This window comes from Drosophila eugracilis, unplaced genomic scaffold (genome assembly GCF_018153835.1).
Source record: "Drosophila eugracilis isolate 14026-0451.02 unplaced genomic scaffold, ASM1815383v1 contig_75, whole genome shotgun sequence".
Taxonomy (NCBI): domain Eukaryota; kingdom Metazoa; phylum Arthropoda; class Insecta; order Diptera; family Drosophilidae; genus Drosophila; species Drosophila eugracilis.
Genome location: NW_024573645.1, coordinates 3171899 through 3194544, shown reverse-complemented (window position 1 = coordinate 3194544; position 22646 = coordinate 3171899). Strand labels below are relative to the sequence as shown.

Below are 22646 nucleotides of genomic sequence, written 5' to 3'. Positions count from 1 at the left end.
TTACCTCAAAAGACTAGCTGTAAAATCTGATGCTCCCATTTCCTTAGACTCACTTAAAAGAACCTATCAAAAACTCATAATCATTGCTTCACCCACTTTTGGCCAGACTTAATAATAGCCCAGTTAAACCATTATCAAAAAACCGCCAAAGCGACACAAAACTGGCGAATCTATAAAAATGCAAATTAGAAGAAGCGAAAAAATAACACAATAAACGTCTCTAGGAACTGGAACGAACTAAGACTGAGTCTCAGACTCCAAGACTACAGCTCCAACTCCAACTCTGATTTGAAATTAGATCGAGGGGCCGCAGATAAACGTTATTCGTGCTATTGCCTCTGGGGGCGACTACGCAAAAGCGTTGGCGATCCGATCCCACTGTGATCTATGGTTTTGGCCAGCCCAATTGGTCAAGAAGCAATTTGGGTTAACTGCAGCTGCAACACCGCTGACGATCTGGAAACTCTGGCCAATTAATTGTGCGGAAATCTCCGAGGCGCGTCATAAAATACTGTCGCTTTTTCATCTCTCTTTCAGCACTCCCATCTACGATGGGAACTTGCTCCTCTTGGTTAGGTATCTTGCTGTTATTTGCTTTTGCACCTGCAACATAAACAATGCAAAGATTCACGGAGAAAAATTATTATGATTAATTATTCAATTTATTACTTGAGTTAGAAGTAAGAAAGTGTCTTCGGGGGGGTTGGTGTCTTAAAAAGCTTAAAAGCCTAAAGTTCTTCATCACGAAACATCTTTCAAAACTAAATTTGCATGAAATACAGCAAAGTTTTAAAATTACAAAATAAAAATTCTTTTTGCTTTAATTTAAATAGAAATCATAAAAACAACCTTGTTTGCAAAAACTGATGATGTTTCAAAAATGAAAAAATTTGTTACTCCCCCTTTTCTCCTCAAGATGGCAGTATTATGTCCATAACTAAGCCAAAAATGGCCCAAATATGAAGTGTCATACCTCGATAAGCTTGTTTTATTATTCTAAATAAACCTACATTTAAAAGTAAAAAACCAATCTTTTTGATATTTTTCGCAGAAAAAAACAATATTTTTAAAAACCTGTCAAGTTGGCCCAAAAATGTAATTTTCAAAATCAGTCTGAAAGTGATATGAATAGTTAGATTTGGTCGTTAGCAGCAAAAAACAGTCATAATAAACTATATATTATCATTATTTATACCTAACTTAAGGCTACGTCTAAATTATAGTTATCAGTCCTTACCAATAATTGGATTATCTTTCATCTAATGGTAGCTGCAATATTGTTGATATTAGAAAGGGGAACTGTCCCCTGAATATTCAAATCAAAATTGACATCCCCCATCAATATGAAAAATTGAATATTCATAGGAAAATCTGAAAATCGATGTAACTGTGATGGCTCAATGATGTTGTTAGACCTGTTGTCTTGCCTCTTTTTTTCTGGCTGTGTAGCTGGCTGGAGGCATTCTTGCGTGCAAACCTTGACCATGAAACACGCTCAGCGGTGAGATGACGTGCCCATAAAAGTGGTCAGCGAACAATTCCAAACATTTTCCTGGCAATTAAGAGCCAAAGAAAATTAGTTAGAAATTGAAATTGCTTAACTGCCTGGGCTAACCACGTTTTGCGATCACGTTTACACCGGTGGGACGATGGTCAATGGCATTCGCTTGAGAGCCTGCTGCAGGTTGTGCAAGCCAACTTGTGCGACAGTTACATCTATATACGTATGCGCCACAAATAACTGGTTTTATAACCAAAAAAAAGTGTGTATATATATATATATAAACAAAATAATAATAAACAAAGCAAAAACACCGTTTTGGACCGGCCTCCAAGGCACGCTAGCCAAATGGAGCCATTGCCGGTCTGTCAATTAGCAACCGGAGCGACATGACAGTGCACTGAACTTGTTACGCTTAAATTGTTGATAAGCCCGCCGTTTATTACCTGTTAATGTCCACTGGCCACATGCGACACTCGAAAATGTGGCAATAGCACGGTTTTCGACATTAACCCATTTTCTGGGCCAGTTCTGAAGAATGTCTAAGTTCCGGTTTATTAGTTGTTTATATTTTACTTTTCCTTATCAAATACGTGTTGCAGAGTCAGGTTCTTGATGGTTTTAATTAGCCATAATCAATTACTATTTAACTGTTAAATTTGTTAACATATTTAATTTAAATATTTTTGATGAAAGAGGTTATTGATTAGTAACTCAATTTGTTGATTCGCTGCACTAGACTTTGCAGGAAGGTCGCATTAAACATTACAGAATTTCGGTTATGTTTTAATAATAGAATTTTTAAAGAATTTTATTGCTTTAAGAATTATTTGTAATTTGACGATAGTTAATACTAAGTTAAAATAAGGATACTATTTTTTTAATAATTAACTCTTAAAGTTTTAAATATTTTTTATATATATTTCTTAAAAAAAGACAGGCATTATTCTTTAATATCTCTAATTAAATTATTTTCCCTACAAAAAATGGCACATAGTTTCCTATTTTTATACTATTGTAAAGTAAACCCTAGACTAGTACACATTCCTAGAGAATAGCAGTTATTAATAATATAAACAAACAACTTATTTTACATAGTATATTTTTATTCCAAACCCCCCTTATCACAGACGGTTAAGCACTTTATACGTTCAGTATGATTAGAGATTACAGATATATGGCACTGTGAATGTATTTCTTTTTTTCGGAGAGTAATTGCTCTTTTTAGGGTGGGAGAAATGGGAGAGAAAGAATCAAAAACATTTATATATATAGTAGAGAGGATACATGTATATATATTTGTAGATGTGACCGATGCGGGTGATTGTTTGTATTGAGCGGCGCATGTGAACTGGGCAAATCGAAAAGAGCAGTTGTGTTTGGTTTGCGAGGCTGCCAAGAGCGGAAAAACAAACGCGGACGATGAATAAAATATTTGGAATATTTTGTTCACTACTGTGCCTGCTTCTCTTTTGGCCAACCTCCGGATATGCACAGTCCCCGGATGATTCCAAACTCCTAGTAGCTGTCCACTATGAGGCCCTGTGTCCAGATAGCATGAACTTCATCCGGCGGCGACTTTACGATGCTCTGGAGGATAATAACTGGTGGACTGTAACCAATCTAAAGCTATATCCATTTGGGAAAGCGGGGGTGAGTCAACAGTAGGGGAAATATCATTATATTCTATGTTTAAAAAGAGACAACGTGGTTTATATAGTCTAATAAACTAAACATTAAAATCGAACTAGTCAAGTCATAAAACTAACACATACCAGTGTACATATTTCTTTCTATAAAAACAAAGCAGCAAAGCCTTATCTAAGTTTAGTTACAGTTCTAGCCGTGACTAAATACTTAATAATCAGAATATATAATCAGAAAGTATGGCTCATCATAATAACAATAATTTTTCAGTTCTACAACAATACTTCCACTGGAAAAAGAGAAGTTTACTGCCAGCATGGCGTTGATGAGTGCGAACTGAATGCCCTGCATGCCTGTATTATCGAGACACAGGGTATTCGAAAGGCCTTTCACCTGATCTATTGCATGCTGAGATCCTACTCAGATGACTTGGATCGATGCTCCAAGAGCATGGGAGTGGATGTGACCGAGGCCAGGCAATGTAAAAATACCCGTACGACACCGGCAATCTTGGCACCCTATGGCAGGGAAACCCTCAAGCTGGGCATCTCTTTTGTGCCCACCATTGTGTTCGAGAATGTGAGTAACTAACTTTACTAATTACTACTAATTGTAAACTAATTCATAACCTCATTCCCAGGATTTTGATCCCTACAACCAGAGAAGCATTCGCAATAACTTTGAAAGACACTTCTGCCGGGAGTACTTGAAAAAGTTCAACATCAAACTGCCTACGTGTTCTGGAATTTTGTAAAAGTCAAATTTTTTTTGTTTTTTATATGCCAAGACCAATAAAAAACTAGTAACTAGCTGGAATTTGTAGTGACTAATATTAGGTGAATGAAAACTTTAGTTTATCCCCTTATCAGTCAGATTTTTGTGTACAGATTCTGAGCAAAAACAGCTGTCTGGGCTGGCTAAGCACTCGTACAAGATTAAAAGCCCGTTGGTCGGTAATTGCCCACTGTGTTTCCGTAATCAGCTGAGGTTTTCGCTGTTTGGGCTTTGTTTTGGACACTCGAATCACACGAAACCACGGGGGAAATGAACGCCAACAGCAGGGGCGCCGACCACAGGGGAGCGACTGGAAGAAAGAAAGAAAAAAAGGGGAAAACCTTTTTCCCAGAGGGAACTAATCGTAAATATATATTTCAGTTCCTCATTTCGCTTTTATTTCGCTTGCATATTAACCCAAAGTAGCAGTTAAATGCCAACGGCTAATGACCCCCCTCTATTGATATTTATATTTGCATTTAATGCTTTGATTTGAGCAATAAATAATCATTGATTTATGCTCAGAATAATACAAGAATTATTGCCAAATGACAATCAAAGAAGACATAAAACTGTGAAGCTTTTTTAATATCCAATACACAGCGGAAAATTAAAAGTGTTGAAAATGTAAATATAATTATAAGGATTTATATCTTAATAAACCTGATAATATGAATGATTTCATTGCCTTCTCTAAAGCAATCTTTGAAATAATATAAAAAAAAAATTAAAAAAAACTTTTTAAGCCCCCTCCCTTTATATCATGACTACGCCACTGACCCCATTTAAATCATACAAAACAACCCTGTTCAAAAGTCCAGACTTTATTCCAGTGTCAAGCGCTCTCGCTGGCGTTTATCGGCTAAATATTTCAAGATCAGCTTAGAATCAAATTGAATTCGCCATGGGGAGGTTTATCAATGTTTGCCTTCTGCTACTGGGATTGGTGGGCGTGGCAAGGACGACGGTAAGTGACCCAGTTGGGCATTGATATGTAGGATTAATTCATTGATCGTGACTTTGCAGAAATTTTATACACCACAAGCTGATCGACTGCCCGTCAACTTGTACTACGAGACATTGTGTCCTTATTGCAAAGAATTCGTCACCAAACAACTAGATTATTCGATGTTCCTGCGGGAACGGCTGCAACACTCGGATCTTACGCTAGTTCCCTACGGAAATGCTGTGGTATGATTGCATGATAACCTGTTTTCATGATAATTAGTTAGTTGATTTTGTTCGTAAAAAATAATTATTCTTATATTGCTAGCTTGTTACAAGCTTCTATCATTCGATCTCTGTGAGATATATATGGAAGTTTTGTAGGGCTTCCACAATTTTATGACCTTGAAACCTGAAAGAAAGAACCTTTACACTGAGTTTGAAATGTATCCTAAAAATAATCTCTTGAAGTCTCCTAAAACCAAAATATAGTTATTAGCTCATAACTAGTTCCTGCTCAGATTAACCTGCTCAGATTGTAAATTAATAATAACCATCATCCTTAATCCGTATTTAAACCGCACTTAAACCTGCCAGATCGACGCCAATGGAAATGTGGAGTGCCAGCACGGAGTGGATGAGTGCGAGTTAAACGCCTGGCACGCCTGCATACTGGAGCATCATGACATATACATATCCTTGAAGTTGATTTCATGCATGATGCAAAACAAACATAACTCCCTGGACTTTTGCTCTTCACCAATGAATATCAATGTCACCGATGTTAAAAACTGCAAAAACACCAGAAAAACGAGTGATATTCTCAAAAAGTACGCCGAGGAAACGGCCAAGGTGAAATTTAGCGGAGTACCAGCCGTGTTTATCAATAACGTAAGTTCAGTTAATAAAACATATATATCTTAATTATCTTAAATTCCTATATATATTTTAAGGAGCGACCAGAAAATGCAACCGAAGATTTCGATAAAGCTTTTTGCGACGCTTATCTAAAAAAGTTTAACAAACTACTGTATAAGTGTTAGTTTGAACTGCGAAGAGAGACAAATATTGGAAAGAAAAATGTAGTTATTTTATTCATGAAAAAATGCATTGTAAATGAAATGTAATAAATTGGTTTAGAAATTGGTATACAAATAACTACTACTTTAAAGCACATTGTCTGATAAATATTAGGTAGGAAACCAAAGCGGAAAATATGTGACGATGGACCCTCAATTCGTTTAGATTAAGTTGAGTGAAGAACACTTCCATCTAAGACCAATGATATTAAGCTAAGCAATGTTTTAACTATTATTAATATAACCTGCCAAAGTAGCTCATTTCAAAATTGATTTTCCGAAGGCCTTTAAATTGAACGATGGCTCGTTGGACAGCCAATATTAAAAGGAGAAAATCGAGAATGATTTCTAGTAGCATAAACCACATCCAGAAATCGTAGTGAGATGGAGTATTATTTTCTTTGGGGTCAGTGCTGCATAGAAAATAAGTGCATCAGGCAAAGGCATAGGCTCAAATTGAACAGCTCACTCAAACAACCAAACTCAGGATTTGGCTTAGAATTGTTAGAAGCTGCTCTCATTTTGTAAAGAGTTTCTTTTAAACTGAAGTAGAAAAGTATTTGTATTTTTCGAACTTTCTTACAGTTAATGGAATTATTGATCTTTCAGTTGAGCAGCAAGCGGAAATAGATTATTTGAATATAATAGATGGCCTCTTATGTATTTGCATAGTGAAGCAGCGTATAATTAGCACTTCTATTTAAAATAGTATTACATTATTGTTTTAAATTTTTATATATATTTTTTGTAAATTTAAATTTGGCGCTAAATTGGCGCCATCTATGTCGGGTTTTCGGAGTCTTTGATTTACTTTAGTATTTTTCCACCCGGTGGAATACCGCAATAGGCTTTGTACACTGCCGCTTAAGAGTGATGTTCTTAATATGTAATAGAAATACATGGAATAATAACGAAATGAATGAATGGGTTAAATTTATTAGCTAATGCATGAAAAATATAATTAAATGATAATGATTAAATTTATTTGTGTTTTTTCACGACATTTACTTCTTCTGGCAAAAACGATTGTTTGAATACAGAGCCAGTGTGAAAAGCTTTTAAATACCAAACCATCGTTAACTAATATCGATTAAAGGTAAAGCGATCTGGTAGCACTGTTACAAAGAAACGGTCCCACTGGCCTAGATTCGCAACACGCGACGATACAATTTTCCACAATTCTTTGTTGATTTCTGGAAAATCGCTGAATATAGACCGAATATCAGAGTGCTGAACGAGCAACCGGAAAAAGCGCGAGATGAGCGAGACCATAAACACCGCGGCGCAGTTCCCGACCTTCGAGAAACCGACCGTGCAGTTCAACGAGAAGGGATGGGGTCCCTGCGAGCTGCCTGATACCTTCAAGGATGTGCCGTACCAGCCATTTAGCAAGAACGATCGTTTGGGCAAGATCTGTGACTGGACAAACACCTCGAACAACGACAAGAAGTACCAGAGTAAGTAGTTGTTACCAAATCCCACAGACCTACGAACTTTTCGCCGAAAGTGAGGTTATGTGGGTGTGTCGTGGCAATATGGGTAATATAATTGTCATTTCTTCCCCCCACAGACAAGTACGCCTCCAGTTTTGGCACGGGCAACCAGTACTCGTACTACCATGAAGAGGACGAAACCACCTTCCACCTGGTGGACACAGCCCGTGTCCAGAAGCCGCCGCACCAGCGCGGCAGGTTCCGCAACATGAGAAACTCGCGTTCTGGACGCGGCAGGAATGCCCGGGGTGGCCTCAATACCCATGGCATGACCACGCTCAGTGGCAAGAACGTGAAGGCCCGAGATCCGCGTCATGGTCGCGGCATGGGCAAGAAGTTCGGACACCGCGGACCACCACCCAAGATGCGCGAATCCTCGGTGGCCGTTCGCGCCGACTGGGCATCCATTGAGGAGATGGACTTCCCGCGTCTCATTAAGCTATCGCTCCCCAATATCAAGGAGGGCGTCGATATCGTCACCTGTGGAACCTTGGAGTACTACGACAAGACCTACGATCGCATCAACGTGAAGAACGAGAAGCCACTGCAGAAGATCGACCGCATCGTGCACACGGTGACCACCACAGACGATCCCGTCATCCGGCGATTGTCCAAGACCGTCGGCAACGTCTTCGCCACGGACGCCATCCTGGCCACTATTATGTGCTCTACGCGATCGAACTACTCATGGGACATTGTCATCGAGAAAGTCGGTAAGTTTATTAGATATGTAGAAAGGTAGAAAGTTACTTAGTAGAGTAAAAAGTACTTATAGTTTACTGAAAAGATATATTAAAATCAAAACTGTAAATCTTTTTAGGCGACAAGATCTTCATGGACAAGCGCGACCACACCGAGTTTGACCTCCTGACCGTGAACGAGAGCAGCGTGGAACCCCCGACCGACGACGACAGCTCATGCAACTCGCCCCGCAACTTGGCCATAGAAGCAACTTTCATCAACCACAACTTCAGCCAGCAGGTATTGAAGACTGGCGATCAGGAGGCCAAGTTTAAGTTTGAAGAGGCCAATCCGTTTATCACCGAAGACGAAGACATCCAAGTAGCCAGCGTGGGCTATCGCTACAAGAAGTGGGAGCTGGGAAGCGATATTGTGAGTTTTGAAAAACAAAATTTAATGTGCACAAAATTAACATAACCTTTGTCATCCCACTGATAAGAATTTGGGAAATTCCGTTTCAAGTCTTTAAATAGAACGCCATGTCACTGTTTACATACATATATATAATGTTGACTAAGTAAAACTAACCATTTTACTTTTTATCTCCTTAAGGTTCTGGTGGCGCGTTGCGAGCACGATGGTGTTTTGCAGACTCCCAGCGGCGAGCCGCAGTTTATGTCGATCAAGGCCCTTAACGAATGGGACTCCAAGCTGGCCAACGGAGTGGAGTGGCGACAGAAGTTGGACACACAACGCGGAGCCGTGTTGGCCAACGAACTGAGGAACAACGCATGCAAGCTGGCCAAGTGGACCGTGCAAGCCGTCCTGGCTGGTTCGGATCAATTAAAACTGGGTTATGTTTCGCGTATTAACCCGAGGGACCACTCGCGCCATGTCATCCTCGGAACACAGCAGTTCAAGCCGCATGAGTTTGCCACCCAGATCAATCTTAGCATGGACAACGCATGGGGAGTTTTGCGGTGTATTATCGATCTGGTGATGAAACAGAAGGATGGCAAATACCTTATCATGAAGGACCCGAACAAGCCGATCATTCGTTTGTACGACATCCCAGACAACACATTCGACTCCGATGATTCGGACGATGGCGAGGGCGATGACGAAGGATTCCAGCAGGTCTACAACTACGCACACAACAAGATTTAGACGCCACGCCCCCTGAATTCAGCATCCCTTCCAGTCGTGGGCTTGAGCCACAACCCGCTAAACATAACCACAACTGATGTCCTCTGAAGGAAACGGTCATTTGGATGGCCTTAGCTTAAGCATTTGTATTCGATTTAAATTCAGCTATTTCCTAGTAAATCACAGAGGGCGAATCAAGATATGGTCTTTATTTTGGTCAAAGTCGAATGAAGGGTATACTTATCGTCTCGTTAAAAAGTCTTGGCTTATCAGAATGAGTAAATCATTTTTGGCTTTGGACTTCTGTGGTTCAGTTTAAACTTAGTCTCAGCTTCAACTCCAGCAGTGCAAGATGTTCTTATTTCAAGTTTATTCTTCGCTCCTACTTCCTGCTTGTCTTCTCGCGAACTCTTTTGCATCCGGTAACTATAACTTTAACAGGAGCTGTTTTAATTTTTCTATTAGCTTTTATTAAAATAACACTGATTGTCAAGGAGTAATCTATGCCATCAGTGATAGACTTTCTAGAATCTTAGTTTTACATATTTTTTTAATATTATTTTGGCCAGCATTTTCGGCATGTCCAAAGGAAGAGACATGCATGAGATTAATAGATTGTATCCCACTAATGAGCTTTGTGAAGCTGATTGGTATGACCGATACCGAGAAAAGAATGGTAGGGGAGCGGAAGTGCGGCGAAGACCGTAGGACGTCGGAATTGTTGAGAAGGTTTTATGTCTGCTGCCCGGGAAGAGGGTTTCGTCCTGCCAAGTAACCAAACTTGCGGGCAAACCGAAGCTGTTAATCGAATTGTTGGCGGCACAGAAGCTCCCCTCAATGCCTATCCTTGGATGGCGTTGCTACTATACAATGATGAAGGAACGCAGAATACCAAACTTATACCCAAGTGCGCAGGATCTCTTATCACAAATCGATTTGTGTTGACCGCAGGTCACTGTTTAAACCTAATAGGCTTCAATCTTATAAGCGTCCGCCTTGGCGAGCACAACATCGACACACAGCCCGACTGCATTAAGCTGATGCATGGAGATATAAAGTGTGCTGCAATGCATCTGGAAATAAACATAGTGGGGAAAGCCAGGCATGTACACGATATCGCTTTGCTGAAACTCGAATTTCCGGTACGGTGAGTAATGCCTTTAAGCTTTGCCTTTGACATTCTTCCATCTGTTTAATTCTGTAGCTATACCGATGAAATAAGACCAATTTGTGTACTGTCCAGCTATCCTTCATCGAATCCCTCCTTTGAAAATCAAAATTTTGAAATAGCTGGCTGGGGCTGGACTGAGAAGCATGAAATGAGTGATGTCTTATTAAAAGCCAATATCGTTGGAAGACACCCGAATGATTGCTCAGTGCTAAGACTCAACAATGAGACCGAAATATGCGCCGGTGGCCAAAAAGGTAGAGACACCTGTAGTAAAGACTCTGGCAGCCCACTGATGGCCACAATGGGAAGAGGCGCAGACGAATTCGTATACCTAGCCGGAATTACTTCTTATGGTTTTAATGCGTGTGGAAGTGGACCAGCTGTGTACTTAAAAACTTACAAATTTTACGAATGGATACGAATCCGTATGTTTAACTTATAAGTAATATTAATAAAAAAAAACATTTTTGAATGAAATAAAATAAAATTTAATATTTTTGAAGATGAGTTGGCTTATCTAATAATCTAATCTAATAATCTTATCTAATAATCTAATCTAATAATATAAATATTATTTATGATTTTATATTTATTATTTATATAAATTTTATAATATACAATATATATAACTAATTATTCTATTTATTTATAATTTATTATATTTCTATGCGTCATTAAAATGATATCAAGCTTTGCATGGGATTTCCCAATTATAAAAACCAGCTCCGAGCATTAAAATTGGGATTTAGTCTTTATTTGAAATTCGTGCATGTAAAATGTTCCTCGGAAAGAAAATGTATATGATCCTTCTGTTTCAAGTTATTCTCTTTGCGTATTCGACTGAAGCTGGTAAATATAACAAGAATACATCTAATTGTAACAGAGGTCGTTGAGCGTTGATAGTCCTCATACTTGATAAGAGTTCGGAGATTTAAACTAAAGATAGTTAATATTTAGAAAAAAGTGAGCCCCCTAATTTCTTGGCATAGAATTTTCATCTACTTCTCAAAGAGAACTAACTAAAATCTACAAAAAAATGGTTGACATCAATCGACGCCCCCAAAATAACACTCCTTTAAGAATGATTTTAAAAATGAAATCTTTAATTCTTATCTTTAGGGGTTTTTCCGACTTGTCAACAAAATGAGAAATGCGGCAGATTAATTGATTGTCCGCCTCTTATGAGCATTTTGAAGCCCTGGGGTATGACGGCGGAAGAGAAAATATTATTAAAGCACCAACAGTGCGGATTTAAGCGAAGTCATAGCGCAGCACTCTTCAATGTTTACGTTTGCTGTCCGGAGAATGATGGAGTCCTGATAGAAAGGATCAAAAACCTTTAAAGATTACTCTACATATTGACATTATCAATTAAATAACATACAAAATTATTAATTTACCAAAAAAACATCTAACAAATAAAATAATTCTTTTCTAAACAATGTCATTAGAACTTGTTTGCTTACAACCTCCACTTCGAGTGTTATCTTGTGGTTCATTTGGTTAAGTTTGGAAATGACCTGCTGAGAATTAACTGGGGCCTTGAAGTAATCTATCTTTACATTGGTTAACTTTAAAAGAAGTATTCCCATTATTATAAGCTTTTTTTTACACGTCTTTTTTTGAGCAGAATTTCCGGCTTGTCAGGAGGATGAGAAGTGCGTCAGTTTGATAGATTGTCAACCACTAGTAAGAACGTTAAATCTCTGGCGTATGACGGTTTCCGAGAGAAATATGTTAAGGGAGAGGCAGTGCGGCTATGATAACAACAGGGCCATGTTAATTGAGAGGATATTGGTGTGTTGCCCCCAAAGCGGTAACATCCTGCCAAATCAGATGATTTGTGGACAAAGTCCGGCCGTTTTTCGACTATCGAATGATAAAGAGGCGGAACTTAATCAGTTTCCCTGGATGGCTCTGCTATTGTACAGGAATCGTTTGACATTAGAGCACGATCAAAGTACCTTGTGTGCTGGTTCCCTGATTAACAATCGATACGTGCTAACTGCCGCCAACTGTGTGATCAGAGCTGAACTGATTAAAAATGATTTAGTGGTAAAGGGAGTGCGCCTGGGCGAACATGATAGGGCCACTAATCCCGACTGCATCACTCATAGGAATGGATGGCATATGTGTGCTCCACCCCCTCTTGAAGTCAACGTGGAGCATATTACAGTTCATCAGTACTTCAAGGAAATCAACAGGACATACTATAATGATATCGCTTTGTTGCGACTCCACATGCCAGTAAGGTGAGTTATGAATGCCCAAATCACAGAAGTTATTTTATTATTAAATATAATTATTACCAACACCTTAGATATACGAAGGAGATCCAACCGCTTTGTCTTCTTAGGGAGAATTCCCAACCTAGAGCCTTTGGCTTGGAATTAGCCGGCTGGGGGCTAAGTGAAAGCCAACCTGCTCTGCAGAAGCTATCGTACGCTCTGTTAAAGGAATGGCATCCTCATGCTTGCTCTAAAAGTTATCCAGCCTTCCATCATGTGATCCAACTGTGTGCCGCTGGTAAGGATAGACATGACACCTGTGTGGCCACCCCCGGTAGTCCATTAATTGGCACGATGGGTCGTGGCTTCGACGAATATCGCTTCGTAGAGGGTATAGCATCATATGTCCAACCGATATGTGGTTCTGGTAGACCAGATGTCTACACAAGAACTGCACATTATATGAAATGGATAATATATAATTTAAGGCCTTAAATGTTTAAAAAGAAATCATAAAAGTATTTTTGGTTTTACAAGAAGATTTAGAACCTCTTAATTATAAATGTAGAATTAAATTGAAATTTAGAACTTAAATCAAACCTAATATTTCATTGGGACCTATTGAAAATTTTCAAATTCTTTAAAAAATATCGGTATATATAATATTATTAGTTTAAGTCTCTAATTAATAAAAAAACAAGAGGAAACGATATAGTCGAGTGCCGCGACTATAAGATACCCATTACTGTTTTACACAATTTTAAAATATTCATTTTGCTAGTGGAAATTCCCATAGATATTGACCAAAATGTGATATACAAGGTCAAACACGGTTTTCTTCGGTTTGTGGGCGTTAGAGTGGGCGAGGCAGTATGCTGTAATAAACTTGCGCTGCGTAGGGACCTCAAGAATCTTCATGGTTAATCTCAACTTTGTATCTCTTATAGTTCCTGAGATCTCAGCGTTCATACGGACAGACGGACAGATGGACAGACGGACGGACAGAGGGACATGGCTCAATCGACTTCGCTATTGATCCTGATCAAGAATATATATATTTTATAGGGTCGGAAACGCTTCCTTTTACCTGTTACATACTTTTCAACGAATCTAGTATACCCTTTTACTCAACGAGTAACGGGTATAAAAATATTTTCAAGCCAGTCTTAGTAGAAATATTACTCATATAAATAAATTACTATGAGTTTAATTAACAAAGTATTGAAAATAATAAAAATAATAGTAGATAAAGATAATAAAAAAATAACACATATTTTGTACATTGTAAAAAAAATAGTTTACAAAAATGTATTAATGATATAAATTATCGTTGCTGGAAAGTTTATTATTTGTTTACAAATAAAACTGATGACTGTATCAAGAAATGACATACAACCACAAAAATGAAGTTCCAAAAAAATTATTGGTAAAAAATACTTTTCATTTATCATAATTATAATTCATAACTATAAGTGTTTGCTTATATAAATATATCTATCATATAAAATTAAACTGAGTGATGAATTAATATTGTCTCCCAATACTTTGTATGAATTAAAATTGCAAAATATATTCCATTAATGGTAACCACTTCTAGGTATAGGCACTAAAAGTTAATCGCTCGAACTTAGCCATGTGAAAAACGCGATGTGAAAATATCAATCTCTATCATATCATAAGTTTCTACAGAGAAAAACCGGTTGCGAGAAGATTGAATCGAGGTGAATTAATTCTAGTTGATCTCTCAATAGTGAATGGAATCCCCGCTATGGTAATGTGAAAATCTTGGAAAGTCCAACCCATTCAACAGATCATTTGTAATCTGGATCGCATTTGGCGACCCATTGCCATTGAAGTCCAGAGATAACCTCATGCTAATCGCATCCAATGCAGCGGTAGCGTAGTGGGTTTGAGGTAACAAGCTCCCAGAGAGCTTTGTTAGTATCAACTTCGAGCCCGTAGCGACGAAATGGCCACAATCGATCGGAATTTTCTAGTGCTAGCGCTGGTGGTCAGTGCATTATCCGGATTGGTACACAGAACAGGTGGGTTATCTATCCTTGGGATTTAATTTCGTTTAAATGGAAGGTCTATAATTCCTTAACGATAAAAAGTATTTTAAAAAGATAAATGAAAGCTTAAAATAAAGCTTAAAAATACTGAAAGTTAACATCGGGTCCTTATGCAACATCGAGTCTTTTTGAAAACATTAAATATGAATATATTTTAAATAATAAACCTTTTTTTTAACATAATTTATATGTACAGTAGAGCTAGATTGCATATATTATTGAAGTTAATCATTAGCAATATCTAACTAACATTGCTTGAGAACCGGTTAAACTGCATCGTAAATTGTGCTCTTCCCATTCAGACGCGGCGGATATCACTTTCGGGGCCTGTAAGCCTCAGCAAAGTGATGAGCACGGGCAGTGCGTCCATATTACCAGTTGCCCCAGCCTGGCCAATCTGCTGATGATGGAGCCGAAGACTCCAGCCCAGCGCATGTTACTCTCCAAGAGCCAATGTGGTTTGGACAATCGGGTGGAGGGTCTGGTCAATCGCATCCTAGTCTGCTGCCCGCAGAGTCAGCGATCCAGTATTGATGCCGCGGAAGTTAAGTCTACGCCAGAGGAAGATCATCAGCCGGGAAACGTCCTGCCAGGTAGTGATGTCTGCGGATTCCTTTTTGATGACCGCATTTTTGGTGGCACTAACACAAGCCTCTGGGAATTTCCTTGGATGGTATTGTTGCAGTACAAAAAACGTGAGTACATAGAGGTCAAATCTTATCAAATGTTATTGAGTTTATTTTTTGCCGGGGTCAACTCTTATCAGTTAGGTGTATAATCAGGATTATTTATTATTTTCTTTGTGTTTATTTTTTTCTTTATATTTTATTTCTAGAATTTCTGAAAAGAAGAAATTTATGACTTTTTTGGGAAATTCCCTGGGAATTACACATACACATTACACATACACATATATAATCAGTCATTAGCTTTGTAGTAGCAAATTAGTTAAACAAATTAGCATAAAAAAAGTAAAATAAATAACACTATGACACCATTTTTTTCCAGTTTTTTCCGAATCTTACAGTTTTAGTTGTGGCGGCTCTTTGATCAACTCACGCTACGTCCTGACCGCTGGACATTGTCTAGCCAGCCGGGCACTGGACAATGCCGGTGCAGTCCTGCACAGCGTTCGCCTGGGGGAGTGGGACACCCGTACCGATCCTGATTGTGCCACCCAGATTAACGGAAATCGCATCTGCGCCCCCAAACACATCGACATTGAAGTGGAGAAGGGCATTATCCATGAGCAGTTTAGTCCGAACTCCGTTGACCAGAAGAACGATATTGCTCTGGTGCGACTTAAGAAGAGCGTTAGGTGTGTGTGGATCGTTGGATTTGAAATTATTTTATAATACAGATTATCACTATAATTTTCTTACAACAGCTACACTGACTATGTGCGTCCTATTTGCCTGCCCAATGCCGATCTGATAAGGAACAACTTCGTCGATTATGGAATGGATGTAGCCGGCTGGGGTCTCACCGAGAACATGGAGCCTAGTCAAATCAAGCTGAAGATCACCGTCAACGTTTGGAATCTGACCAGATGCCAAGAAAAGTATAACACCTACAAGGTGAAACTGGACGATACCCAGATGTGTGCTGGTGGTCAATCGGGAGTGGATACCTGCGGCGGCGATTCCGGTGGTCCGCTTATGGTTTCCATTACATCTGGAGGACGGGATCTCTTCTACATAGCCGGCGTCACCTCGTACGGGACTAAGCCATGCGGCCTCAAGGGCTGGCCAGGCGTTTATACCCGCACTGGAGCTTATATCGATTGGATACAACAGAAATTGGAGGCATAATAAATAAAATGGCTAATTTATTCACATTTCTCGCATTGGCTAGCTTAATAATATTACGTACATGTTTTGCTGATAGGGGATCCGGGGTTGGACTAACTAAGCTAAGCTCTAGTGGAATGCCTACAAAGAGATTCACGTAGGCCAGCGTAATACATTAAATACAACTTTGCTGGTTTGCTGGCTTAACTGCAACCACAAAAAAAGAATAAAAGTAAAATTAACTGACTGACAAACATTATATGAGGCGGATTCATTTATCGTTTCTCTTAGTTCCGCTCTCTCTCTCTCTCCCTCTCCCTCTCACTCTTTCTCTATACAGAATTCAGATTTATATTTTTTTTTAAGTGAAAAACTAATAACAAATAACTTGAAAAAATTTTGTTTAACTAAAAGGCTGGCTATTGCCAGCAATAAGAGTTGAGACAAATTCGAGTTTTGGGATATTGGCTATAAAACTCTGACCCTTGCGAAGGGCCAGATCAGATTCGCAAGCGCTGGCGACAAAAAAGTCTTGTGGTTTTTCTGATAGGCACCAATTTTACATGCATAAGCTGGACATGATCAGATCTCCTCCGGAGCAGCACGCGGCGCAGTTCCTATTCCAGCTGCAATACTATTTCGTTCATCCGACAACTGATTCTCCCCCAAGGCTGTTAGCTCGCACTGTAGTTGATCCAAAACGCCTTGGACCGCCATACAAAAGCCACGACTGCAAGGCAGGAGCGGAAATTCGGGCAGCTCACACGGCGCCTTGTAGTCCAAGGGCATATCTAAGGAATGGGAACATTGAATTATAGGCAAAAACAAAACAGTACGTTTTATTGACTCACCCTTTATGCTGGTTATTCGAAGGCGCTGCGCCTCTAGTGAATATTTCGACCAGGCCAGCATGCGGCCATGCAGTTCGCTGCCAAACTCCTTAAAGTGCTCAATTACTTCGTTGCGAAAAATGAGCGGCGGATTCTTTAGCTGCTTTACAGTGGAGTGGGCAATTTTTATGATGGCCATCTCGTTGTAAACACGAGAGTTCTCATTGCCCAATTGGGTGCCTGAAAATAAATGGGAAATATAATTTAAATGGTTTTTTGCATTACGTTAGTTTAATGTATTACCTCTTTGTTTTTCATAGCCCGCCTCGTTATAGTAGGGCTCATCGACTAGTATGAGTCCCTGTATTGAGACGAGCACCTGCAGCATAGTGCTTATGCTCGACCACACTTCGTTGTCTCGACCTGACCAGGTACCCAGAAGCGATACGCACACCCTTCCCTCCTCGTACAAATTCGGATTTAAACGGTCCGTGCAGTAGCTGATGTAGTGGCACACTGGCGGACTTTTCGGATAGTCCCGGCCCATTTGAAAGTCAAAGAAGAATAACGCGTTCTGATAGGGAGTCCTCTTTGGACCGACCATCATCACGGACATCAGATCCATGCGATCCTCATAGGCCCGTACTATAACCCCAGCTGGCAGTGAGGCTTTCAGCAAGCGATATTCTCGCTGGATAGCCCGCTGATACTGTGCCTGGTTGGAAGGAGTCACCTGGCTTTTGATAAAGTGATGAGCAGCCGGTGCATTCGATAGCACTTGAAAACAGTTTTCACAGACGGGATTCGGGTCTGATATTAATGATGGAGATGGCGAGGAGCATGCCATTGGGCTATCAATGGCCGGCAACGACTCGGATAGAGCGTTCAGATTCAAGGGCTGTTCATTGACCTCGACGGCATCAGACTTTTTATCGGCCTCGGTACCTTTAGATTGCGCTTGATTTTCCTCATCATCCGCGAAAACTTCCTCCGCATCGCTAGCCTCCTCGTCTTCGTCCTTACGATCGCTTTTCAACTTGGTCATGAGCAAGACAGCCTCACGACATTTGATCATTTGCTCCTTGATTAGAAAACTAAAGACTTCACAGACATCAGGATCGCGATTGGCAACCAATTCAACGTCAAACTCATCCTTGGTTTGTAAGTTGGTTTCCCTTACTACGGACTCTTCGACCACTTTGTTTTCCCCATCCGGATTATTCGACTCTTCTGAGGTATTTTCACCACGCGAGTGTACACCAGAATCATTCTGCAAAGAAAAGCAATTTGTTTTTAGGTGAATTAAAAGTAGAAGGAAACACTAGGGATTATTATTAACCTTGGTGCGATTCTCAAACGCTTTAGCAATGCTTTCCCGGGCCTGGTTGATTCTTTCATTGTACTCGTTGCGATACTTCTTTACTAATTGATTGCAGGGCATTCCTGAGTCACCGCAGACAAGATATACTTTAGAAGGAAATTCTTCCGCATCTTGCACCTGCTCCTCCTCCTTGTCAACAATTCTATCCGCGCTTTTTTTGCACTGAACCGCATACAATTCCGTTGATGACTTTCGCTTCGTAGGCGTCGATGTAGATTGGCCAGATAAAACCACAGTGTCCATTTCGAGCTTGAGCGTTGAGGTATCCTTGGGCGTAGCGGCCAACGCCTCTGTAGCCTGTTTTGCGGTATCACTGGTACACTGATGCACAATGCCCTTAAAGTGGTCCTCGTCGAAAAAGTTTGACTTTAGGATTTTGTCCAGAACTCGACAATTTTTGTACACAGCCAGAAGATCGTTAAGCACATCTGCTTTATGCATAGGAGCAAGGACGCGGAAGAGCTTCTCCAGACTTGAAATTGCGTCCGTAGCCCGATCAATGCCCATTATAATGTGGTCATCGTTGTCCAGTGACAAAAGGCTAAGATTAAGTCCTACGCGACTGTTCTCAGACTGCGTCTCCCATGAGTCTTCCGATCCATCCGATTCGTATGCATCATAGCACTGTTCGTTGTGGTTGATTTCGAACAGATCCTGCGGGTAGCACATGGTAATATGCCCCATAGCCCACCAAACACGCACCCGTCCATCCGGGTAATTGTCGATCACCTGGCCAGCAGTTGAGTCGACATTCTCACCCGTAAAGTTCGACACTCGAATGACTAGAGTGCCGGGTCGGTACTGGTAGTCAGAGTGATCCTTCAAGTCATAAACGCTCAGCTCTTCTAAGTCTTTACACAAGGGACTGCAAGGAAATTATATATTTAGATTTAAGTTTCCTTTATCAAGACAAACATTACTCACATTGGATTTGATATATGAGAATAGATGTTAAACCACGTGACCTTGGCAGTACGTTCATCGTGATCCACGCACTGGATGACCCCGTAGTCTGTGGCTCCTGTGCTGTTCACGTTAGCCTTGCTTACAAAGTCGCCTGGAAAGAATTCGTGGTTATCCAAATGATGGATAGGGTAGAGTTGGGTGGAGGGTATATCCTTCTCGACCGTCCCATCCTGCCAGACGACAGTTACCGAACTGTACACAACCAGCGTCTCCACCACGGCTTCTTCGCCATCTTTTAAAACCGTCTCCTTTCTGACTAAAGGTATATGGTTGGGTTTCTTGACGTTACGCATTTTCTTCTTGACATGTCGTCTTTTGACAGATCGCATAGTTGTTCTGGATGCCTGAGCACCGGTTCCCTCAGCAGCTGCTGAGGATGCAGAGGTTGCAAAATCTGCATTTTCGGTCACCTTTAACTGTTTATCGATAGGTTCAGAGGGCTCTGGTGGTTGTGTGTGGTCTTCATCCAGCTCGTCATCATCATCCGATGTCAACATATCGTCTTTGCTGCGCTTAGACGATTTGTGACAGTGGTCGCATGCCGGACGAGGCAGGCGCAAGCCGCTGAACTTATTGGGCACACGACGGATTTTGGGCGCATTCCGAGCATTGCCACTGCTTGAGGGAGATGCATTCAGTTTGCTGGCCTTGCGCTCCATCTTTTTCTGGGCATGGTAAATGGGTATGTATTTTTCCGCTACAAAAGAGAAAAATATATGTATTTTTTGATTGAAAATTGGTAATCCTATTAATCACAAAATTATTCTACCTTGCTCCCTTTCCCAGTCGGTATGTTTAACTAATTGATCACATTTGGAATATTTGAGGTAGAATCGATCGTGAATTTGCAGCACATAGGACTCGTATATGTTAAGGCGTTTGACGTTGTTTAGGTCCTCGCCCTTGATTGTGGTTTTGGGCTGCTTTAGATTCTGGATTTCAGTGGTATGTTCGGAGGCCGAGATGGCCCGGCACGTCCATGCCACATTAACAGATGTGGTGCGAATAGATTCCACAGTATACTAGAAAGATTATGTTACATTGATTTAATTACGATTCTTACTTCCAATCGATTTTCATCTTCTTACAAAGGCACGATTTTTCCGACTACTCAGTGGAGCAATCTCTGGAGTCAGATTCTTGACGCGATCCGGAGGTGGCAAGCGACCGACTACAAGGTTGCCCGGAAAGAAGACATCCGGATTGAAGACTTCGCGGGCACAGTGGCCTACTGCATCCTTGAATTTTAGAAAATCCTTGGACGTAATTTCCAAACGGGCACCATTACCGGATCTGAAAGAATTACGATTTTAATATGGTTTTTACCAAATAAATATTTTCAACATACTTGATCACTGCAGTCTCGTCTACGTTGACAGTGGTGCCTATCCAGATACCAGAACAGACAGGAACATCGGCGGTCCATTCGGAAATCGGACGCAATCGTTCGGCGGGCACATTCCTAATGACAAACTTGGTGCCAAACACCATGACATCAGCGCGAACATTGACATCGCGGACATAGCCCGCCTGTCCGACCAGATCCTTTTGCCCCGGCAGACGTCTTCGAACCACATCGCCTGGCATTAGGGTTCTATCCGCCAGTCCAATCTGTGAACATGCCACATGGATAACACAAAGAAAAAGATGAAGAGGCGAGAAGCAAACAAACACGTGTCGAAAGTACGTGAAGAACAAACGCAAAACAGTTGTTAAAACAGTTATATTTTTTTGGAGGGGACCTTGACAATTACATAACCTCAATAGAGTTTACTTACCGAATGTTCCGTGTGCACCCCTTCCTTGCAATCCGGATAAAAGGCCACGCGCACCTCACCCTTGGACAGCACCTCGTCGACATCATCATCTTCATCGGAGGAATAGGTCTCTGCCGTTCCGGTTACAACGCCGAAATGGACGTGACCCTTGCGATCTATGCGGAATACCTCGTCCTCGAAGAAGAACTGACACTCGTTGTTGCCGCCAGACTGGTTTCGTGATGGCACCTGGCCACCGCCCGAGCGGCGGGAATGGGAATTGGCTGGATGGCGGGACTCTGGCGTCTTGGCATGCTCTTGTGGTGACGGCGGCTCTGTCATTGTAGGCTTACGCGGATTGTTTTCGTCCAAATTCTGAAGCTCATTTGGGGCGCCACCCGAATGTGCAGCACCCGCCACATCGCTTGACATATTACCAATCGTGAGCTACGAACATGAAAGGCCAGAAATCAGTTCCCAGATTTTTGCGTCGCGATTTATTGGCGTATCCCACACTTCTTTTAATTGGTCATCAACTAGGAGTTACTATATGAATATATTTTCCGACTCGTACAGACAAACACACATCTAATTTACAGACTGGACAAATCTAACAATTTGTTAGGCCAATTTTGCCAACTTCTTTGGAAAAACTATAAATAAAACAGCCAAAAATCTACAAACAAAATGATAAACTCGGAGAAAGATAATTTTGTGACTGAAAAATACCGGGGTTAGACAAAATCGATGGTTCTGAGTTACAGTAACATTTTAGCTTGGACTCGAACCGGTTTACATGGATCTGTTAAGTGGAAAGAACTAAAAGGAAAAACCGAAAAATTGCGTTTTAAACTAAAATAGAAAACTAATACAAAAACACATAAAGACAAATAAATTTCCTATTTCTACTGCTGGTTAGCATTAACATACCTTTTTAATGACTTAGTTTTGTTTACCACTAAGACTAGCAAAAATAAAAATTACTATACAAGCAAGCATTATTAACACAAAAATCACGGACATTATAATGCAGAGAAACATTACGCAGTATTTAAAAATTGCTCTTAACTCCCCTAGTAGTACTGTCACAAATTACTCACCTCTCTAAACAGTGTTAAACTCGTGTTTAATGTATAAAACTATATTTTTATACCCGTACTCTAAGAGTTATTTTTCAATTGTAAT

General features: G+C 40.4%; 7 protein-coding genes across 7 annotated transcripts; 6 read left to right on the top strand and 1 right to left on the bottom strand.

Annotated features, from left to right (window-relative positions):
* Positions 1 to 2860: 2860 nt before the first annotated feature.
* LOC108116704 (GILT-like protein 3) lies at positions 2861 to 3964 on the top strand. Its single transcript, XM_017228721.2, has 3 exons — positions 2861 to 3154; positions 3419 to 3727; positions 3789 to 3964. The coding sequence occupies exons 1-3, from the start codon at positions 2924 to 2926 to the stop codon at positions 3900 to 3902; spliced, it is 654 nt and encodes a 217-aa protein (XP_017084210.1). The 5' UTR covers positions 2861 to 2923; the 3' UTR covers positions 3903 to 3964.
* A 771-nt stretch (positions 3965 to 4735) lies between these two features.
* LOC108116705 (GILT-like protein 2) lies at positions 4736 to 6025 on the top strand. The gene is made up of 4 exons (XM_017228722.2): positions 4736 to 4889; positions 4949 to 5113; positions 5465 to 5758; positions 5821 to 6025. Exons 1-4 carry the CDS (start codon positions 4827 to 4829, stop codon positions 5908 to 5910), a joined length of 612 nt encoding a protein of 203 aa, XP_017084211.1. The 5' UTR covers positions 4736 to 4826; the 3' UTR covers positions 5911 to 6025.
* A 1040-nt stretch (positions 6026 to 7065) lies between these two features.
* LOC108116688 (eukaryotic translation initiation factor 3 subunit D-1) lies at positions 7066 to 9464 on the top strand. The gene is made up of 4 exons (XM_017228701.1): positions 7066 to 7403; positions 7517 to 8152; positions 8260 to 8552; positions 8733 to 9464. Exons 1-4 carry the CDS (start codon positions 7205 to 7207, stop codon positions 9285 to 9287), a joined length of 1683 nt encoding a protein of 560 aa, XP_017084190.1. The 5' UTR covers positions 7066 to 7204; the 3' UTR covers positions 9288 to 9464.
* Positions 9465 to 9559: 95 nt separating this feature from the next.
* Positions 9560 to 10879, top strand: LOC108116532 (spaetzle-processing enzyme). The gene is made up of 3 exons (XM_017228471.2): positions 9560 to 9688; positions 9836 to 10413; positions 10471 to 10879. The coding sequence occupies exons 2-3, from the start codon at positions 10001 to 10003 to the stop codon at positions 10877 to 10879; spliced, it is 822 nt and encodes a 273-aa protein (XP_017083960.2). The 5' UTR covers positions 9560 to 9688; positions 9836 to 10000.
* Positions 10880 to 12171: 1292 nt separating this feature from the next.
* On the top strand, positions 12172 to 14282 carry LOC108116531 (spaetzle-processing enzyme). Its single transcript, XM_017228470.1, has 3 exons — positions 12172 to 12689; positions 12758 to 13056; positions 14263 to 14282. The coding sequence occupies exons 1-3, from the start codon at positions 12172 to 12174 to the stop codon at positions 14280 to 14282; spliced, it is 837 nt and encodes a 278-aa protein (XP_017083959.1).
* Positions 14283 to 14580: 298 nt separating this feature from the next.
* Positions 14581 to 16574, top strand: LOC108116661 (spaetzle-processing enzyme). The gene is made up of 4 exons (XM_017228652.2): positions 14581 to 14710; positions 15040 to 15432; positions 15746 to 16055; positions 16125 to 16574. Exons 1-4 carry the CDS (start codon positions 14635 to 14637, stop codon positions 16546 to 16548), a joined length of 1203 nt encoding a protein of 400 aa, XP_017084141.1. The 5' UTR covers positions 14581 to 14634; the 3' UTR covers positions 16549 to 16574.
* LOC108116660 ((E3-independent) E2 ubiquitin-conjugating enzyme UBE2O) lies at positions 16537 to 22186 on the bottom strand. The gene is made up of 9 exons (XM_017228651.2): positions 21483 to 22186; positions 21053 to 21315; positions 20793 to 20997; positions 20474 to 20726; positions 19663 to 20401; positions 18697 to 19603; positions 17661 to 18627; positions 17379 to 17597; positions 16537 to 17318 (listed from the first exon to the last, which is right to left on the bottom strand). The coding sequence occupies exons 1-9, from the start codon at positions 21891 to 21893 to the stop codon at positions 17110 to 17112; spliced, it is 4173 nt and encodes a 1390-aa protein (XP_017084140.2). The 5' UTR covers positions 21894 to 22186; the 3' UTR covers positions 16537 to 17109.
* Positions 22187 to 22646: the final 460 nt, after the last annotated feature.

Bases quoted from the DNA above. Each gene is read 5' to 3' on its own strand.
- LOC108116532 (XM_017228471.2), top strand. From the start codon at position 10,001: ATGTCTGCTGCCCGGGAAGAGGGTTTCGTCCTGCCAAGTAACCAAACT. The intron at 10,414-10,470 runs GTGAGTAATGCC...TTAATTCTGTAG, and splicing joins AAACTCGAATTTCCGGTACG to CTATACCGATGAAATAAGAC.
- LOC108116704 (XM_017228721.2), top strand. From the start codon at position 2,924: ATGAATAAAATATTTGGAATATTTTGTTCACTACTGTGCCTGCTTCTC. The intron at 3,155-3,418 runs GTGAGTCAACAG...ATAATTTTTCAG, and splicing joins ATCCATTTGGGAAAGCGGGG to TTCTACAACAATACTTCCAC. The intron at 3,728-3,788 runs GTGAGTAACTAA...CCTCATTCCCAG, and splicing joins CCACCATTGTGTTCGAGAAT to GATTTTGATCCCTACAACCA.
- LOC108116688 (XM_017228701.1), top strand. From the start codon at position 7,205: ATGAGCGAGACCATAAACACCGCGGCGCAGTTCCCGACCTTCGAGAAA. The intron at 7,404-7,516 runs GTAAGTAGTTGT...TTCCCCCCACAG, and splicing joins CAACGACAAGAAGTACCAGA to ACAAGTACGCCTCCAGTTTT. The intron at 8,153-8,259 runs GTAAGTTTATTA...AAATCTTTTTAG, and splicing joins CATTGTCATCGAGAAAGTCG to GCGACAAGATCTTCATGGAC.
- LOC108116705 (XM_017228722.2), top strand. From the start codon at position 4,827: ATGGGGAGGTTTATCAATGTTTGCCTTCTGCTACTGGGATTGGTGGGC. The intron at 5,114-5,464 runs GTATGATTGCAT...TAAACCTGCCAG, and splicing joins TTCCCTACGGAAATGCTGTG to ATCGACGCCAATGGAAATGT. The intron at 5,759-5,820 runs GTAAGTTCAGTT...ATATATTTTAAG, and splicing joins CAGCCGTGTTTATCAATAAC to GAGCGACCAGAAAATGCAAC.
- LOC108116660 (XM_017228651.2), bottom strand. From the start codon at position 21,893: ATGTCAAGCGATGTGGCGGGTGCTGCACATTCGGGTGGCGCCCCAAAT. The intron at 18,628-18,696 runs GTTAATAATAAT...TTTTCTTTGCAG, and splicing joins CGTTTGAGAATCGCACCAAG to AATGATTCTGGTGTACACTC. The intron at 17,598-17,660 runs GTAATACATTAA...ATTTATTTTCAG, and splicing joins GGGCTATGAAAAACAAAGAG to GCACCCAATTGGGCAATGAG.
- LOC108116661 (XM_017228652.2), top strand. From the start codon at position 14,635: ATGGCCACAATCGATCGGAATTTTCTAGTGCTAGCGCTGGTGGTCAGT. The intron at 15,433-15,745 runs GTGAGTACATAG...ATTTTTTTCCAG, and splicing joins ATTGTTGCAGTACAAAAAAC to TTTTTTCCGAATCTTACAGT. The intron at 16,056-16,124 runs GTGTGTGTGGAT...TTCTTACAACAG, and splicing joins CGACTTAAGAAGAGCGTTAG to CTACACTGACTATGTGCGTC.
- LOC108116531 (XM_017228470.1), top strand. From the start codon at position 12,172: ATGTTAAGGGAGAGGCAGTGCGGCTATGATAACAACAGGGCCATGTTA. The intron at 12,690-12,757 runs GTGAGTTATGAA...CCAACACCTTAG, and splicing joins CGACTCCACATGCCAGTAAG to ATATACGAAGGAGATCCAAC. The intron at 13,057-14,262 runs GTATAGCATCAT...AACCACTTCTAG, and splicing joins CGAATATCGCTTCGTAGAGG to GTATAGGCACTAAAAGTTAA.